The sequence below is a fragment of the Petaurus breviceps genome, unplaced genomic scaffold (genome assembly GCF_028583685.1).
Source record: "Petaurus breviceps papuanus isolate PSGF00001 unplaced genomic scaffold, PetGlider_PUasm1.0 138, whole genome shotgun sequence".
Classification (NCBI taxonomy): Eukaryota; Metazoa; Chordata; class Mammalia; order Diprotodontia; family Petauridae; genus Petaurus; species Petaurus breviceps.
The window spans coordinates 16,894,835-16,914,630 of NW_027185694.1; the positions used below are offsets into that span (position 1 = coordinate 16,894,835).

Below are 19,796 nucleotides of genomic sequence, written 5' to 3' on the forward strand. Positions count from 1 at the left end.
CCCCCATGGGGCAAGGGTGAGACTAAATTAACTTTCGTGTCCCTCCTGTGTCTAAATTCTATGATCAAAGCCCATAACTCCATCACATAGATTTTTCCTTTTCTTTCTTCTGTCCAGCCTGCATGATGAACGTGCACAAACGCTGTGTGATGAATGTCCCCAGCCTCTGTGGAACAGACCATACTGAGCGTCGAGGACGAATCTACATCAAGGCCCAGATCGATAAAGATGTTCTCACCGTTGTTGGTAGGTGTTGACATCGGAAAGCCTGGTTTGGGGGAGTATAGCCTTGGGATCTCCTGAAATATGTTTCTTGCCTTGTTCTTGCCTTAGCCTGTATACTGATGAAGGAAGAGTGCAGGGAATGTCTGTGGGCAGGAGACCCTTAGAGACATGGCCTTGCCTGCCTTATTACTTTTGAATTTTGCCCTTTCCTAACCAGCCTTGAGTCCCATTTTGGTCAAGTTCTAAGGGCCTCACAACTGGTGATTCTTATTGTGTTTGTGAGGCCCTCAGGGCAGTGTGGTCTAGCTTTACAGACAGCTTGGGGCCTCTGTGAGGGAGTTCTGAGCACTCCCTGTGGAGTTTCCTTCTTCCTGTCTTTTTGTAGTTCTCTAAACTTGGTATACTAAAGTCGCTTAATTTTTATTAATAGACCATAAATTGCAAGTTGATTCCCACCAAGATCCTCATGGAAAGCAAATATTCATTACACACAAACCTGCAGGACATGGGGAGGGGGACAGAGGAAGGCGGGGGTCTTTCAGACTATGGCAGCAAGTGTGTCCATGTAAAGCAGATGTCCTACATCTTGTGGGTTGACCTCTTAGCCCTTAAGTAGCCTAAAGGGAGGCAAGGCTGTGCCAGAGATTATTATCACTCAGTTTTCCAGGTTGGTAGAACCAAAGTTGCTTTTTCAATGTAAGAGAATGGTCACTTCCATAAGCAAAAAGATCAAGATTAGAAGCAGGAGAACACTTCCACCCCCATCCCCATAAAAGAAAAAAAAATACCACATTGGCAAGTGCTCATGGGCAGAGCCTGTAGCCCATTCTGTCACCACCTCTGCTGAAGGGAACCGAGGAGCAGAACTTCATCCCGTTTCCCACAGACAAATAGAGTAATGAAACCTCAATTAGAAGAATTCTGCCCACCATGGTTGAAATATAAATATATACACAGGCCTATCTTTCCTGGGACTGGAAAGAGGCAGAAAATAGCATAGAGATACACATCCTGTATGAAACTGACCATTCACAAAGGAAACTTCCCGACACTCTTAGGGATTCTAATATTTGAAAAAAAAAAATGTGTGTCGATAGCAACGCCCCCAGTGAGCTAGTAGGAATGGCCTTCCCAGCTCATCATATGATTACCGGCAAAACAGTTGCTTCATCAGCCAACTTTTAAACCCTGGTTATTAGTTGCATGCTTAAGGAGAAAAAAAGGCAGGATTGAATATGACAACTTCCTTTTTTTTGACTGGGTACATAGAACATGGCAAACTTCAGTATCATTAAAGAATTAGAACAGATCTATCATGCTGTCCTTGTGAAAAAGATGGAAAGAAATAGTCTAGAATTAACACTTCTTAAACTGTAGGTCACGATCCCATATGGGGTCATGACTCATGGTTTAAGAAGTACTGGTTCAGGTGATGGTAGATATTGGCTACATGAACCCAAGTCATGATTATTGATGGTTCCATGTCAGATTGGATAGAATTTTCTAAGGGAGCATCACAGAGATCTGTCCCTGGTCTGCTGTTAAACATTTTAACCAATAATTTGGATGGAATTTGTGGATGACACAAAGTTGATAGGAATAAATAGCATGCTACATAACAATAAGATGAAATTTAATAGGGATAAATGTCAAGTTCTAAGCTTTGGGTTAAAAAAAGTCAGCTTTAAAAGGTAAGGATGGGAGAGTTATAAAGTCAATTTCTCTTTTAAAGATCTGAATGGCAGGCTCAATATAGAGATCATCAGTGTGATATTGCAGTCAAAAAATAAGCTAATGCTTCATGGAAAGGTATGGTTTCTAGAAGAAGGAAAGTTACCAAATCTCTGTACTATGTCCTAGTCAGAGAAAATCTGGAATGTTCTATCCAGTATCCGATGCTCCATTTTATGAAGGACACTGACAAGTTGGAGAGTATTCAGAGGAGGAAGACCAGACTGGTGAAAGGACTCTAGATCATGTCATGTCAAGATCAGATGAAGTAACTTGAAAGGCTTAGTCTATGGGGAGAGAAGATACCTTAGGGCCAAATGGCTAACTGTGGTCAAACATTTGAATAGTTGTCCTGAAGAAAAGAGGTTAGATTTGTTTTGCTTGGCTTCTGAGAACAGAACCAGGAATAATGGTGGGTCAAATTGCAGAGAGGCAGCTTTATGCTTGATGCAAGGAAAAACTTCCTAACAAGTAGAGCTGATCTGAGTAGTCTAAGTTGCTTTGGGAAGTGTGGGTCTCTCCTGTAATACTTCAAGTAGAGGCCAGATAACTGCTTTGTGATTTGGAAGTGATTCATGAAGGCAGATAGAGCACTGACCCTGGAATCAGGAGGACCTGAGTTCAAATCTGGTTTCAGACACTTACTAACTGTGTAACCTTGGACAAGTCACTTCACCCCAATTGCCTTCAAGAAAAATTTTTTTAAAGAAAGAAAAGAAAGTGATTCTTGGTCAAGTATCTGTTGTATTAGGTGGCTCCTGATGTCTCTCTCAGCATTTGGATTCTGTAATCCTAAATGACAGTTGGATTTATACTGGATAGCTTCAGAAGGCAGAATTAGAAGCAATGGATGTAAGCTATAATGAGGCAGATTTCTGTTTAGCTCAGCTGTTGTGGAGAACTCCTAGGCAGAAGAGAACATTTTGAGGTCTACCTGCTGTCCATGGTCCTCTAGTGGGTGTGGTTCCTTATGTCTACTTATACCTTGTCCTTCCAGTCCTGCTCCAGTCCTTGTTGATACTGGTGATCCAAAGAGTAGCTGTTTTAGGGAGCTGGGCTGGGCTATGGGTTTTAATCCCCACTTCCAACCCCCTCCTATAATTTTTTTTCTTTTTTTCCCTTTTGTCTTTAAGTAAAACTTCCACATAACAGAAGGTGTCAACAGCATCTGCAGAGTGGACTTTGCTTTGGACTCAGTACAACTAACATGGACTCTTGGAGTCTATCTGGGATTGAGTCCATCAGGGTGCCATCACTGACCCAATAGAGGGCAGCAGCTGATTCCTGATAGGTGCATTCTGGGCAGAATAACCTAGTCCTTTTGTATACTCAGAAGAGACCATCACGCTTGGCTTTCTAAAGTTTAATGCAGAAGGCAATGAATGCCAGGCTAAGATAGGACTGTGATCTGTGCCATGGGGTTGGGACAAGAAAAACAAAATCTATTCTCTACCTTGGTTTGGCTAGTAACAGAATGGAAAACAGATGGCTTGCTTTCCACTTCTTAGATATTGCTGGGAAAGAGATTTGAAAGAGATTTCACAGCCTGACCCAATAATGTACTGTGGGGAAGTTCTTATGGTTAGTCCCTTCTGTTACCATTTGAGGCCAATACCTTTTACTTTTTCCTTTGGTGTGGTTAATAGCTATCTTCCTTCCCCCCACCCTGGCCCCTAATAATAAACTGCTTGGGGAAACTGCATGCAAGCCTGGGGGTAACATGGAAATGGGTGGGGAAGGGGAGTGAGGAGCTGGTTAAATGCAGAATGCTTTCATCATTGATACTCAGTGCCTACAGACAGCTCCAGAGGGAGCCATTGCCGTAGTTGTGACAAAAATGAGAATCTGCTGCCACCTTGTGATGTTCTTAAGGCTACACCATGTTAAAGAAAGCTGAGCTACATAGGGAAAGCCAGCTTGGGGGAAAAAAAAAAGATTAAGAAGATGGCATTGGGAAAAGTGGAGGGATGCTGCATGATGATGTAATAGTGATATTAATCCTCCTCTGCATAGAACAGATGATCTTTTACCATGTTGTGTCCTCCAGTAAAGTCTATGGGCTCTGTCTCAAATAATGTTTTTAAATGCATGGGATTACAAAGGATACCAGTTATATTAAAAGAGAATTATCAAAATATAAGTTCACAAGCTCCCGATTTAAGATCTCATTCTCTAAAAATGAGACTTGAGCTAAGACAGGATATGCCTGTGTCTTTGAAATCATGATTGTAGAGATAGAATGAATGTAATCTCTTTCAACAGTAAAGTTGGCCTTATTCTACTTGAATTTTTAAAAATTAATGACCTGGATAAAACCATAGATGTCTCACTTGTTAGATGACAAAATCAGGCTCCAGCAAGATTTTAATAGGATGAAATGATGGAGGAAAACTAATAAGGTAAATTGTGTTAGAGATACACTTGACATCTTACACTTGAGATCAAAGAATCAACTACAAAAAATTCAGAATAAAGGAGAAATACCTATACAGCAGCTCACGTAAAATTACTTACAGGGTGTATGTGGAGGGGTGGGGGGGGTATTCTACTAAATATTCTGTAGGAGGCCACAGTGTGATGTGTTTGTTATAAAAGCTAGTGCAATCTTAAGGCTCTTTAATAGAAAAACACTGTGCCTAGAATCAAGGAAGAGCTAGTCTCCTTTCCTTTGCTTTGGTGTAGATTGTTGTGTCCACTTCTGGACCCCCCATTTTAGGCAGGATATTGATGATACTCCCCTAGAGGAGAGTGATCAGGGATGAGCAGAGGGTTGAAGCCATGCCATATGACAATTAATTGGAGGAATGGGGAAATGTTTGATCTAGAGGGGAGATTTAAGGAAAAAAGGAAAGTATGTCCTTTATTTGGGAGAGGAATTGTAGTTATCTTTACCCCAGGGATTAGAAGCTATATATTCAATTCTACAAACATTTATTAAATATCTCCCACATACAAGGCATTGCTCCATAGCTAGATGGACCAGTTTTGGGTAGGTATCTAAGAAAAGCTTTCCTAGCCAATAGAACTCTAAAAAAGAGAATTCTCATGGACTGAGCAACTGAAGATATAAAGACATTGCACTCATATTGGGGAAAAAAGGCATTCTAGAGTGAGTGAGTTTTCCTATCGCTAGAGGTCTTCAAATGGAAGCTAGATGACCATTTGTTGTAGAGAAGCTTCATCCTCAGATGTGATTCAGACCAGATGGACCTTGAGGTCACCTCTCAGCTCTGAGATTTTATAACTGGATGTCCCTTCACTAAACCTAACTTGTCAGACTTCTAAGAGGGGAATAGGTATTTCACCCTGGATTTCTTAGGTTCGTAGAAGGGAAGCTTTTTGAGATTAGGGACTTTTGCCTTTTTTGCCTTTGTGTCTTCAGTGTCTAGAACTACTGTCTGTGTCTGGTCCTCTTATATTTTTAGCTGGATCTCTCTTTCCTACTCCTTTCCTGAGTTTATAGACTGTGTCCACATTATCTCAAAACACTCATGTATCCCACCTGAATAGGCCTTGTTTTCCTAAGATGTGCTTATTCTAACTCACTGGTGCACTTTGTTGAAGGCAGGGAGGAAGAAAACAAGCATTTATTAAGCACCTACTATGTACTGTATTAGGTACTGAGGATATATATACAAGCAAAAAGACTGTTCAAGGAGTTTACATTCTATTGGGGGAAGGCAGAACACAAGAGTTGAAAAGGGATGGGAGAAGTGAATGAAGGTACCCAGTGCAGGGATATGGTTTTGAAGTCCTAAAACTAGGAATACTTCCTCCTCTTCTATCTCTTCCTTTCCCCTCTCCCTCTCCTTTTCCCTTTCCCCCGCCTCCCTCTTTCCTTTTCTCCTCTTCCATTTCCCTCTCTCCCTCCTCTGCTCTTTTCTCCTCCCTTTTCCTTTCTTCCTCTCTCCCTTGCCTTCCCTTCCTTTTTCTTTCTCCCTCATTTCACATATGAGGAAACTGAGACTTAGATTTGTTAAATGATTTGACCAAGGTTACATAGCTAGCTGGTGTCAGGGCTGGGACTGGCACTGCTCACTTCAGGTCTAGAACTTGTCCATTATATCATGCTGATTACTTATGTGATAAACACATAAGAGTCAGTTGTTTGAGTTGTGTGCAATTCTTTGTGACCCCATTTGGGGCTTTCTTGGCAAAGATACTGAAATGGTTTGCTATTTACTTCTCCAACTCATTTTGTAGATGAGGAAACTGAGGCAAGCAGGATTAAGTGATTTGCCCAGGGTCATACAGCTAGTCAGTGTAAGAGGCCAGATTTGAACTCAGGTCTTCCTGACTGTAGACCCTGTGCTCTGTCTATTAAGCTACCACCTGATCTGAGTTCCAATATAGCCTCAGAGACTTAGTAGCTCTGTAACCCTGGCCAAATCTCATCTGTTTCAGTCTCCTTATCTGTCAAATGGGATTAATAATAGTACCCGCCTACCAGAGTTATTATGAGGATTAGATGACATAGTATTTGTAAAGTGCTTAGCACGATTCCTGACACACTGACACATTAGGTACTTAATAAAAATGCTTGTTAAAAATGTTTATAAAATGGGGCAGCACCGGCCCTGGAGTCAGGAGGACCTGAGTTCAAATCCGGCCTCAGACACAACACAAAAACTAGCTGTGTGACCTTGGGCAAGTCACTTAGCCCCAGTTGCCGTCCAAAAAGCAAAAACAAAAACCAAACAATAAAATGTTTATAAAAAGCAAACTAAAAAAGGTCTTAGATCTAGAGCTGACAGAATCCTCATAGTTTATGTAGTCTGGCTCTGATTTTACGGATGCTGAGGCCCAGTAGCATGATGTAACTTGCCAGTAGTCACTCATATGGTAAATATTGAAGGTATGCAGGGTGGACTTAGGTCCTCTGACTTCTCCAGAGCCAGTATTCCTTCCCCAGTACCGCAAGAGTTAACATGAAGCCATGACAAAGTTCGCTGTATAGTTAGCAGTGGGAGTAGTTGGTAACAGCAACAGGGACTCCAGGATTGTGTGGAGATCAAGGGATCTGTTTTTGCAAACTCTAAGAAGGATTGGACTGTGTTTGTAGTTCTTACAGAAGTAATTAACAGCCATGTAGGCACTAAGTGTAAATTGGACTCCCTGCTAACTGAGAAATGAAAGGTCTGGACGAGCAACTTGTCTCATCTACAGCTTTATAGATAAAGAGGATAAAAAAGTGTTCTCAAAAAAGATCAAAGGAATGATGGATGCCAAAGTAGGTCTCCAGTAGAAAATGTTGGGGATGTTCAGAGGAATGCAGAGCATAGTTGACATGGTAGAAGACAGACAGTAAAGAGGAGAGGAAAGAAAAGCTTTGAACCAGTGAAATCTGGATTGCAAGGCACAGGACCTGAGTTCGCACCCAGGCTCTGAAATAGACTACCTCTGTGGAAAATCCCTTACTCCTCAGGGCCTCAGTCCTCTTTGTAAAATGTGGGGTTTGGGAGAGATGATCTTTAGGACATCTTGTAGCTCTAAATCCTGTGAATCTTTGAACACAGAATCTAGAGCAGCTACTCTAAATTACTCTCCTCAAACTTCTTTTAATAATTTGATTCAATTCAATAAACATTCATTAAAGCACCTGCTATATATCAGGTCCTGTGCAGAGTGCTGGGGATACAAATACAAAAAGCCAGTCCCTGCCTTCAGAGATCTGAGGATCTAATGGGAGAAGATAGCCAAAGAAAGCTTTGAGGGGGAGGAGATGGCAAAAGTCACTAAGGGGATGTGGTATTCTGAGGCATGATGTTCAACCTGAGCAGAGTTCCTTATGGAAAATAGAGCTACTGGAATGTTATTTGTTGTTCTTTGTCCTTTGTCCTTGAAGAGGACCGCGGCATCAGGAAGGTCATGCCATGACTGGCAAGTGATTTGGACTTAAGTGAGGGAGAGCTGTGCAAAGTCACCAGCCTCATTTTCTCCAGAGTCATCTGGGTCTAATGACCTTGACCTTTTTAACCTAAGGTCTTTCCAAGTTCTCATTTTGACTGTATGTGACTCTGTAAAGGATAGCTTTGGGAGGAGTTTAATGCTCCACACTCCAGCCCTCCAATCAGAGAGGAGAAGCAACTAAGGGAGTTGAGAAGGTGCTGAGTATTAAAAACTGCATCTATCTGCGTGGAGATGAGATTGCCTGAGATCAGTTAGATTATCCTGAGGGAGGCATAACATTTTCTGGAGTTGAAACCATGCAGAGTAGCTGATGAAAAAATACAGAGGAAAAAAGTGAGGAAAAAAAAATCTTTTCCCCCATCTCTCTCAAGAGAGAAACTTTGTCTTGCCTACTTTATTGAAAAAAAAATAGAGATCATTCAATGAGAATTTCTTTTCCACATCTTAAGAATCCTCTCCAGGATAATGTTGATATAAAAAATGAGGAAGGGTTTTCTAGGGACTATGAAGTACTAAAAATGAAATGTAGATTTGGGGACAAAGATGGTGTTTTTATCACTGCTGCAGATTGAAGACAAAGATTGGTCTTTGTGCCTCAAATTCAATTCCCTTTCTCCTCATCTCTTCCTCCCACCTTCCCTGGCTTATTTCAAGTCCTAACCAAAATCTCAACCTCTGCAATGTGACTTTCCTGATCTCCTTTAATGCCTTCCCTTGGTTATCTACAATTTGTGTTGTCTAAGTGTTTTCACATTATTTTATTGCCATTGCAATATTGACAGCACTAATGGCAACTATGAATATACTAGCATAGTTCTCAATTGCAAAATATAATAGACTCTCCATATAAAAAACAGAAACAAAACACTTATTCAGACACCAGAAAACCAAATCCCACCATCAGAAAGTCAAATCCATCATAGTAACAAAGAAGTTAATACACCATAGCACAGCAGGGAGCCACACCATTCTTTAGCCTTCCCACAAACACTTATAAACTTAGCTGTCACAGCAGGGGGGAAACAAACACTCACACACCTGTCTCCTTGAATGAGTCCTCTCTTCCCTCCAGTTCTAACTTCTCTGACTCCCAGTTTCCTGTGGGCTCTGCTTCACTCATCAGCAAGTTCCTCCCACCACAGTCTCCATGCCTATTAGGAGGTGGGGAAGATCTTCAAATTCCCATTTCCATTATAGTTGTCTTTCCTCATTAGACTATGAGCTCCTCAAGATTAGGCCTTTCTTTGTATCGCAAGAGCTTAGTATAGAGCCTAACCAATAGCATGTGCTTAATAGATGTTTGTTGACTTGACTTAAAACATGACTAGGAAGATAATGTTGGAAATTAGGATTAAGTTTTCTGAAACATAGCTAATGACACGAAAATGGTTGGCTCTTGGCTAAGGCTAGAGTAATGATGAAATGAAGATCTAGAAGAATATATTTGCTTTTTACTAGAAGGAATGATCAAAAGAGCTTAAAACTGAAAATGGAAAGGAATGGGAAAATGTGTGCATATCTTTCTGTTAAGCCAGAAACCACAGAGGTCAGTAGGTGGAATATAGAAAGAAAAGGCAAAAGTGCTGGATTAATTGAGACTTGAAGAAATAAAAACAGATAGCAACAAGGCCTTTTAAATTTAATTTTATTTTTAGGGTAAGGAGAAAAATAAACCATTCATAAGGTCGATTCTTTGGAATTGGTGTGATAACAATGAGATGAATTATAGCAAAATTAAGAGTACTTTTAGCCAGGTTCCAATTAGTGCAAATAATTAATCCTTTGAAGTAGTTGCATTGTTTGAATTTTTATTCCATACTTCCATTGGATTGGAACAATTTACCATATTTTACATAATTATAACTTTGAGCAGCATAAATTTGAATACATGCAACCACTTCAGGGGATTCATTATTTATATTAACTGGGACCTAGCTGTGACAACTTTTTTGATTCTGATTTCACAGGGAGAATTATCTGATGAAAGGACAATGTAGCTAAAATAGTTAGCAGAGAAATGAAAACCAAAATAAGTCAGGTGGTAGCAAGATTCCTTTTAACTGATCTTAGTTAATAGAAACTACATGATCTTGATAGAGCTAAGTTGTCTTAGGAGAATGAAGACCAAGGCATTGAAGGAAATTCCAGGATGACCCCGCAGTAGAGGGAACATACTGAATTTTTAATTAAATGAGGAAGAAGTGCATGAGGAGAATGAAGAATGATGAAAAGGACAGATTCTGAGTTCTTAGAAAGGGAAACAGCAGTTGATGTGAGCCGTCATAAGTTCATCAAGAATGAGTCAAGTTAGACTAAGTTGTTGTTATTCAGTCATTTCAGTTGTGCCTGACTTTTTGTGACCCCATTTGGGATTTTTCTTGGCAAAGAAACTAGAGTGGTTTGCCATTTCCTTCTCCAGTTCATTTTATAGATGAGGAAACTGAGTCAAATAGGGTCAAGTGACTTGCCTAGGGTCATATAGCTAGTAAGTATTTGAGGCTGGATTTGAATTCCAGACCTGGCACTTTATCTGCTGTGCCACCTACCTACCCTCAGACTCATTTAATTTCTTCTTTTTATAGTATGGATAAACATGGATAAAGGGAATTCTATAGACATAGTATGCCTGGAGTTTACAACGATTTTAACGAATTCTCTTATGAGATCCTTGTCGACTATACTGAGAAATGTGGACTGGTTGATTATGTAGTTAGACACATTCAAAATTAATTGGATGACTGGATTCAAAGATTGACAGTTAATGGATAATTTCAATTTGGAGGGAGATCTCTAGTGAAGTAACCTAGGGAAACTATCATAAACCCTGTGCTGTTCAATATTTCTAGCATTGACTTAAATCAAGGTGTAGATGGCACACTTCTCACATTTATGGATGAGGAATGGGAGTGATATCTAACATTGGAAGACAGAATCAAGATCCTAGAAAGATATTTTGCTAGAACAAATGGGCCAATGCTAATAAAGTGAAATAGAAAAGGAATTAATGTAACATCAAGATCCTGGAAAGATCGTTTGCTAGAACAAATGGACCAATGTTAATAAAGTGAAATAGGAAAGGAATTAATGTAACATCATACAATTAGTTTAGAAAAAATGACTGCCCAAGTACAGCATGGGAGAAAAATTGGTTAGAGTGCAAGTAAATGTAATTCAACAAAAACTTATTAAGTGCAGAGCATTTAATATGTGAAAGGCGTTAGAGCTATAAAGAAGAAAAGAGCCCTCCAGGAACTTCGGATGTAATTGGTGATCTAATTACATGCACACGGAAAAGTATGATATAGTGTACAGTGTGGTAAGTGTGAAGAAGGAATCTAAAGTGCTCTGGGAAGTTTTGAGGAGGTAGAGAGATGGATGGTTAGTGGGGGAATGGCACTTGAGTTGTACCTTGGAGGAAGAGAGAGATTTCATCAAGAAGAGCTATGGGGGTAGCTAGGTGGCGCAGTGAATAGAGCACCGGCCCTGGAGTTAGGAGGACCTGAGTTCAAATTTGGCCTCAGACACTTAACACAAAAACTAGCTGTGTGACCTTGGGCAAGTCACTTAACCCTGATTGCCCTTCAAAAAGCAAAAAAAAAGAGCTATGAAAGGGGAGGGAAATCCAGGGGATGGATGGTGAACAAGGGTAGAAGAAGGAATTACAAGCTCAGGAAATAAATAAGACAATTTGGTCAAAACAGGATACCTGGAGTAGGGCAGGGTAAAATAAGGCCAAGAAGACTGGCTGTAGATTATGGGGATTGTAAATGTCAGTGTAAGGAACTTGGCATTTCATTTTATAGTCAGTAAGAAGCCCCTGAGTTATTGAGCAGGAGAATGAAGTGGTCAAGTCTCTGCATTGGAAGCATCACTTTGGCAACTGTATGAGGTAGGAATTAGATTGAGGTGGGGCTAGTGCTGGGAATTAGATGTAAGGAGATTAGTTAGAATACTTAGAGATGACAGTTATCTCTTCCATATCTCAAGTTTCCCTAGTGACATATCATGGGTTGGTATAAGAAGATACTTACTAGCTGTACGAACCTGGGTAAGCTCCTTAACATTTTTTCCAGCTTCAGTTTCCCCATCTGTAAATTGAGGATAATAATAGCACCTGCTTCACAGATTGTTGTGAAGATCAAATAAAATAACATGTGTAAAGTGCTTTGCAAATCCTCAGGTGCTAAATAAATTCCATGATCGTTATAAATGTTATTGCTGTTATATCAGTGATTTTTGGAGACACGCTAACCTTGGGAGCATAAAGATCTGGGTCCTTTGTAATTTCTTCAGTATAGGGAACTCCCTCTATGGAAACTTCTTCCAGCAGTAGAGAACAGCAGCTTTTCTGTTAATTTATAGTCTTAGAAGAAGAGTTACCTGGGGTATTGGAAGGTGAAATTGCTTTACTGATGATCACATTGGGCATCAGATACATGATTAAAAGATTGAGAGATGAAAGAAATCTCAGATGTCATTTAATCCAACTGTCTCATTTTACAGATTAAGAAACTGAGTCTCATGGAGGTTAAGTGGCTTGTCCGGTGTTACATAGGCAGCAGGATTTGAATTCAGATACTCCAGGTAGAGATTGGGATCACTTAATCCCAATCCCTCTTTTTACATATTAGTAAACTGATGCTCAGAGATGTGTAGCAACTTAATCAAGATCTCACAGGTCAAGTGAGTAGCAGAGAGGGGATAAAAACCCATATTTTCTGACTCCAAATCTTCTCTTTTTCTACCTCATAATATTCTGAATCCTAGAAGTGCACCAAGAACTGCCCATCTGTTCACTGAAGACCCAGAACTTGAATTGACTCCAATTACCATACATGAATGTAATCTTTTCCAAGGATTAGCTTGGGATGGTAGTATGGCTCCTGCCAGGGACACTAACTGTGTCTGTCTGATTTCTGAATGTGTAGGCCACTCACTCTGTGTGTATTTGTGTGTGTGCGTGTGCGTGTGCTTGGGTGCACATGAGATGAAATGATTCTAAGAGGACTGACTGGGCATGGCCCCAAGCCAGAAGAACCCTGGAGTCAGTCTATGCCATGCAGGGATTTAGACTATTCTTAATGTCACCATTGTGCCTTGTATTTCCCTTGTATTCTCTCTCCCTCTTCCCCCCATATATATGTGCATATATACATATATATACACATATCTTCTCTCTCTTCATGTATATGTGTGTGTATATATGTGTATATATACATATATCTTCTTTTTATAGTATGGATAAACATGGATAAAGAGAATTCTATAGAAATAGCATGCCTGAAGTTTACAATGATTTTAACAAATTCTCTTATAAGATCCTTGTGGACTATACTGAGAAATGTGGACTGAAAGATTATGTAGTTAGACACATTCAAAACTAATTGGATGGCTGTATTCAAAGATTGACAGTTAATGGATAATCTCAATTGGGAGGGAGATCTCTAGTGGAGTAACCTAGGGAAACCATAACAAGCCCTGTGCTACTCAATATTTCTAGCACTGACTTAAATCCAAGTCACATTCTCTCTCCATATATATCTTCTGTTCTCTAGTTTTAAGGAGGAGCAGACAGACTGAAAGTGGCCAGGCACCTAGTTTGGGATGACAAGAAGGTAGTTTCTCTCAAGTCAGAAAAAAAAAGACAGGTCACTTAACCTCCCTTAATCTCAGGGTCCTCCATTTAGGACATTCCTGGTCTCAAGAAAAGAAAGTAGACGTAAAAATTCAAAACCATAAAGGAAGTCAGAAATCCAATCAACTTATTTTACCAATGGGGAAATTAAGGCCCATAGAAGTGAATGTTGGGTATTTCAGCAATCTGTATTTGTACTCTACTAGATGGTAAATTCCATGAATTCAGGGTAGTTCTCTCATCTTAACTTTCTAACTTCCCTAATTCCTGGTATAGTCCTGTGCGCATTTGTGGTTGTTCACTCATTTCAGGTGTGTCTGGTGCTTGTGACCCCATCTGGGGTTTTCTTGGCAGAGATACTGGAGTGGTTTGCCATTTCCTTCTCCCGTTCATTTTACAGATGAGGAAACTATAGTAAACAGGGTCAAGTGATTTGCTCAGGGTCACATGGCTAGTAAGGGTCTGAAACCAGATTTAAACTCAGAAAGACGAGTCTTCCTGACTTCAGACCTGGCATCTGCCCACTATTCCACCAGTTGCCATGTGCACATAGTAGGTACTTACTTAACATTTGTTAAATGAGGGAATGAGGTGACTTGATCCAGGTCACAGATGTATAATTCATGACTAGAACCCTAATCTCCAGATTCCTAGTCTAGTTCTTTTCCGACAACACCAGACTGTCCTTTTAATTTTACTATATTGCCCTTTGCAAAAGACCCTTTTTTACGGCTATGTACTGACAAGAGTATAGAACTTGATCTTAGGAGATCTGGGTTCAAATCCCAAAGAGTCATACCAGCCGTATGATTTTGGACAAATCATTCACTCTTTAAGCTTCATTTTGTAAATTGTAAATTTTGTAAAATAGAGGTGATAATTCTTGTTTAGCCACAAGCTGGTGCTGTTAGCTGCTAATCTTCCAACAGAAAGGATCAGTCTCTGGTTAAGTGCCAGGCTCACTCTGGTGGTTATATGCATCACCCTTCTCTGAGGAAGCAACAGGCACTTTGCAGTCTTCAGAGGGTGGAATCAGTTCCTACCTTTCCTCAGTCCTTCCACTGCCTCCCACCGCCACCTTCCATATACCATCTTGTCAATCTAGGGAGTAAGATTCCTATGGATTTAACCAATCAGGTTAGTGTTAACACCCCCTCTTCCCCACCCCTACCCTATCTACTGAAAAAACCAATCAACCAACCAGTGTTGTCCTTGATAATATTTCACTGAGTCCCACTCACATAATCTTAGCCTGATGGAATCACCTCCCCCAAGGAACAGAGCACCTAAACTCTATTCAGTGTTTCATTCCTCATATAATCAATGGAATCAATGAAAATAACAAAGCATTTACTTTTTGGTTGACCTCCTGAAGCTTCTCTTAGACCTGGATAGCTCCTAGGCATTGAAATAACCTGCTTTGAATGCAGGACTTGTAGGGAAGGCATAGCTTAGTTATTTCATTTCCAACAATTTTTCTTACTGGAAGTAACTGAAAGAGTGTAGAAAATACAACATGGTTCCCAGCTAATGTTCAACTTACCTTTCCAGGTAGGGCCATTCACTTGGTGAATGACTCAGAAATTCTGGATCTGGGATTGACCATCTTCTCAAGGTTTGGGGCATGTACATAGGAGCAGACAGAAGCTACTATAGCCAGTGTTTTTCCTTTCATTGTTGTAGGCTGAGCAGAGACCTCTGGCTGCTTCTCACTGCATTTAGAATGTAACTGTGGAGCAGGAAGAGCTGGTCAAGTCCTGTCTGCCGCACCTACCATCTTACCATCTTTCCATCTCCCTGTAGTTTCTGACCTTGAGCCCTTCAGTTCAAGTTTCTGGTATCTGAGGATTATATCACATCACCCCTCAATTCTTTGACTTTCCTCAACTTTTTATTTCTACAGGAAGAACTTATCTCATACAAACCCCCATTATACTTAGACAGTCTACTTCAGAGTTGTTGGGAGGAAAAGTTATGCAGTGGATAGATAACTGGGCCTTGAGTCAGGAAGGCCTGACTTCAAATTTGGCCTCAGACATCTACTATCTGTGTGACCCTGGCCAAGTCACTGAACCTTTGTCTGCCTCAGTATCCTAATTTGTGAAGTGGGGATGATAATAGCACCTACCCCCCAGGGTTGTTGCCAGGACTAAATTAGGTATTTGTAAAACATTTAGAGGAGTGTACTTAATAATTTTTCCCCTTATAATACTATTTTCATATAAACTACAATTTTCAATTTAAAAACTGACAGTACTTGTGTCAGGTGTTAAGGGGGTTCCCTAATGCGGCTGGCATTAAGGGATTTCATCCTCACTGCACCTATAGTCCTATTACAGATTTAGATCAACCTTCATCTCCCTAGCCTAATGATGATATTAATCATATGTTATGTTTTGCATAGCACTTTGCAGTTATATATTATTATCTAAAGATATAGAGCTACATCTCCAACTCACACTCATAAGTTGTGACCCCTAGAAGGCAACTATCCCTGGTACAAGGTAATCTTTGGGTCTGTGTTCCTAGAACTATAACTCATTAGTCCCCGCTGATGGTTTCACCTTCAGTAGTCAGCCAGGTGATACACTGAGTTCAAAACAAAGATATTTCCTGAATTGTCATATGAAGAACAATAGTAACAAACTATAAGATATATATATATATATATATATATATATATATATATATATATAATCAACAATACATGTGGGTGAGGCACATGAGAGAAGGGGCAGCTGATACAAGTGACACTGTAAGGTCTCAGGATCACTAATGTCCTTAGAGTGCCCTAAATGGGTCTTGGAGTTGCTTCACTACTTAATTGTAGTCACCACTGCTTCCATGTTTCCCTATGAAATTACCTTCCTTTTACCATTTTCACTGTATATGTTTATACATACTCCATGTGTGAAGTTATTTGCATGTTGATCTCCACGCTCATCCCCCGTTAGAATTTGACTTCCTTGAACTTAAGAATTGTGTTTTTAGCTTTCTTTGTATTGCCAGTAGTTAACAAGGTGCCTGGCATATATTGATTGCCTAATAAGTGCTTTTTGACTGACAGGGTTTGCTAACATCTTGCCTTTAGGGTTCTTCTCTATACTTGTGTAAAGAACTAGAGATTATGTCCTAGCAGAAGTCTTGACTCTAGAGCTTGCCATTTTCTGGGTGGTATCCATGCTCTGGTTATTGTACTCTCAAATCTTTTTTTTCTGACTCTCTTAATTCTAAACTAGAATTATATAATAATATACTATATATGTATAATATACTATACATTATATATAATAATATACTATATATAATATAATTTTAAAAAAGGAATAAACTCCCTAATAGTCTTGACTTTCTCTTTTCTCTTCTCAGTCTCTTACATTCATCCATGTCAATGAGTGAATGGAAACAGCCCTGGAAAAAGCCCTGTGTTCACCTACCTATGTCAAGATGCCATGGGGCAGGGATGTGAAGGTGGAAAAGGGAGACAGATCTCTTCCCTCACTGTGCTTCACACTGTGAGAGTGCAGAGGGGAAATAAGAAGAGTGATCTGGGTGGCTCTCTTCTATGTTGCCAGAGTTCCTCTCTGAGCTGATTAGTTTGCTTTTTAAAATAGGTCTAAGGGGCATTCATTCAACCAACCACTAGACTTTCATGTGTGTTATCAGTCACCTTCACTTAAAGGTCATGATGCTATCTATAATCCTCAGACGTTGGTTAAGTTACTTTATCATGCCTCTTAAAAGAGAAAAGTTATGGAAAAACTTCCTGACACATACTTGCTGCTCACTGGCTAAGACCATATAATCTCAAGTCGATTACTCCGTATCTTCACACTTTTTTGTGGGATTGTAGGAAAATTGGTGTTTTGTCAGTTGTATCTGACTCTTCATGGCTCCTTTGGGAGTTTTCTTGCCAAAGATCCTGGAGTAGTTTCCCATTCCCTTTTCCAGCTCATTTTGCAGATGAGGAAACTGAGGCAAACAGGGTTAAGTGACTTGCCCAGGATCACACAGCTAGTATGTATCTGAGGCCAGATTTGAACTCAGATCCTCCTGACTCCAGGGTCAGCACTCTATCCACTGTACCATTTAGATGACCTAAGAAAATATACATGTTTTATATATGCATGTACATAGTTGTAGTTATGGAGTTTTTCTATAATCCCATGTAATGGAAATGCAGATTTAAAGATCTTCCCTGCCCCTAGGCTAACGTGCACCTGGAGCCTGGGGTGGGAGGCTTGTTTTTCAGTAGATACTTTTTGATTGGCCAGTAGGTCAATAAGGTTGTTACATTCTCTGAGCCAGGAGAAGGCTATATAAGCCCTGATGTGTAGCTTTGTTTTGGGGGCTCACTTTAAGAAGTGTTCTGTGATTTGATCTGTATTCTGGGAAGCCATTGTCCAGGGCCCCCCCAGCTTTGAAAAACCCAGATGCTGATTTGGTATGGATGTAATGGTTGGACAGTTTGGAAATCTGTCTACTTGATCTGTTTCTGTCTTGATAATTCTGCCTGTATACTTTGAAGTTCGGGGTGCCAACTTTTCCCCTGAACAAGGTAAACGGTATATGTCTGATTGATTAAAGTAAGCTTGTTAACCCATTTTGAGTTGCTTTCCTTTATCAAAGCAGATCCAAGAACCTGTGGTAGCGGCAAACCCTGGGAACGCTGGGGTGCTTGCTGCTACATCTCACAAAAAATATGTGTGCATATTTATTCATTTACAGAATTGGAAGGGGCTAAGAGGGATGTATTTATACACCTATATACACATATATCTTCATATACACATCCATATGTATATGTTTATATATATATATATATAAACACACATGCTATCAGTAAGGCAGGAATTGCTCCATTTTATAAATGAGGTTTAGAGAGTTTGTTAGCTGGCTAGATCCTTTGACACCAAGACCAGGGCTCTTACTAGACTGCGCTGCTACATTTCCCTCCTCCTCATTCTGATTTCATTTACCTTTCCTTGGACGCACTCTGACTTCTTAAGTCTCCTCCCCTATAGGCTTGTATACAGTGTCTTAGTTGGGGAGCATCTATGATTTGTAGGAGAGGACATCATGCCATCCACTTTAAATGTACATATGCCCCCTATCTCTGGTAAACCCAGATTCCTCTATTGTGCTGTGTGGCAGGGTGCCTGGCAAGGGCTAACTTGGTGAAGAAGTGAAGCCCTCTCTGTAGGACCACATGTGCACAATCCAACAGCCACAAGGTGGCAGAAGTGGATTACTTGCAGCTATCCATTTTCGAAGGGAGAGAGCCAGTTCTCTTCACTTAATTAAATTCAGCAAACATTTATTCAGTGATTATTATGTATAATGTATGGGGGGATGCAAAGATAAAGGAATAATCCCTGTTCTCAAGAAGTTCAGAGTCTAGCAGGAGGGTAAGATAGATGTACAGATAATGGAAATAAAAGTTACAACGTGAGAAACTCACAGGGCGATTTCAAACAACACACTAAAATCACCCATTCCCTTGTTTCATTGTTGTTCAGTTTTGTTCAAATGGATGCAGTTGGAGAAATGAGACTCTTGGCCTGAGAGGCTGATGTCTAGTTGGTTTCGGAAGTGGGCAGCAAGTCAATTAGCAAGTGATTTAATAATCTCACATTTTCGTAGTACCTTAAGGTTTATGAAATGCTTTCCTCATGGCAACTTTTTTTTTTAATGATTATTATCATATGTCTTTATTAGTAGCAACAAACAGTAATCAGTAATTGTTGCTTGCAACAGATACTGCCACACATCATCGTCTTTGTCTGAAATGGATACTCTCCTGCAAAATGGACTTTTTACATGATCAAGAATTTCAGTATGCAAAAGGTTACATGTTGGTTTACATTTCTGTTGCTACAAAGTACATCAAAGTCACTACTGAAGAGTTGCATTATGGGGACCCACTGGTTAAAGTTTCTGAAGGCAGGTAACAAGATTAAGACTCTCTCCAATGCCTGTGCTCCTGTTCCCTAAAAGAATATGTACACTGTAGGGAAGGGGCAGAAGGGAGGGAAGGATTTTCCATAGAGGTCACTGGCATGTATCTGATTTCCCTCTAAGGTAATATAACCTTGTAACTGTCTGTTGCTCACTCTTCTTGCTAGTTTTCCTCTAAATTACCTCTGTTTCTCTTGCCTCCTATCCCACATCCACCTGTCCCAATCCACCCCATTCAGAAGGTCCTGCCATTTATTTTTTTTTTTGCCACTTAAATGTCTATTTATTTATTTTTTAATGCTTTATTAACTTCTGATTTACATCATTTTTTTCCACC

At 40.0% G+C, this 19,796-nt stretch overlaps 1 protein-coding gene across 2 annotated transcripts in view; it reads left to right on the plus strand.

Moving 5' to 3' along the window:
- Positions 1 to 19,796, plus strand: part of PRKCB (protein kinase C beta) — a 650,680-nt gene that overhangs the window by 291,301 nt on the left and 339,583 nt on the right. For both annotated transcript variants that reach the window (XM_069106305.1, XM_069106297.1), the window contains exon 5: positions 118 to 246. In XM_069106305.1, coding sequence (XP_068962406.1) covers positions 118 to 246 — 129 coding nt within the window. The remainder of the gene's footprint in view (positions 1 to 117; positions 247 to 19,796) is intronic.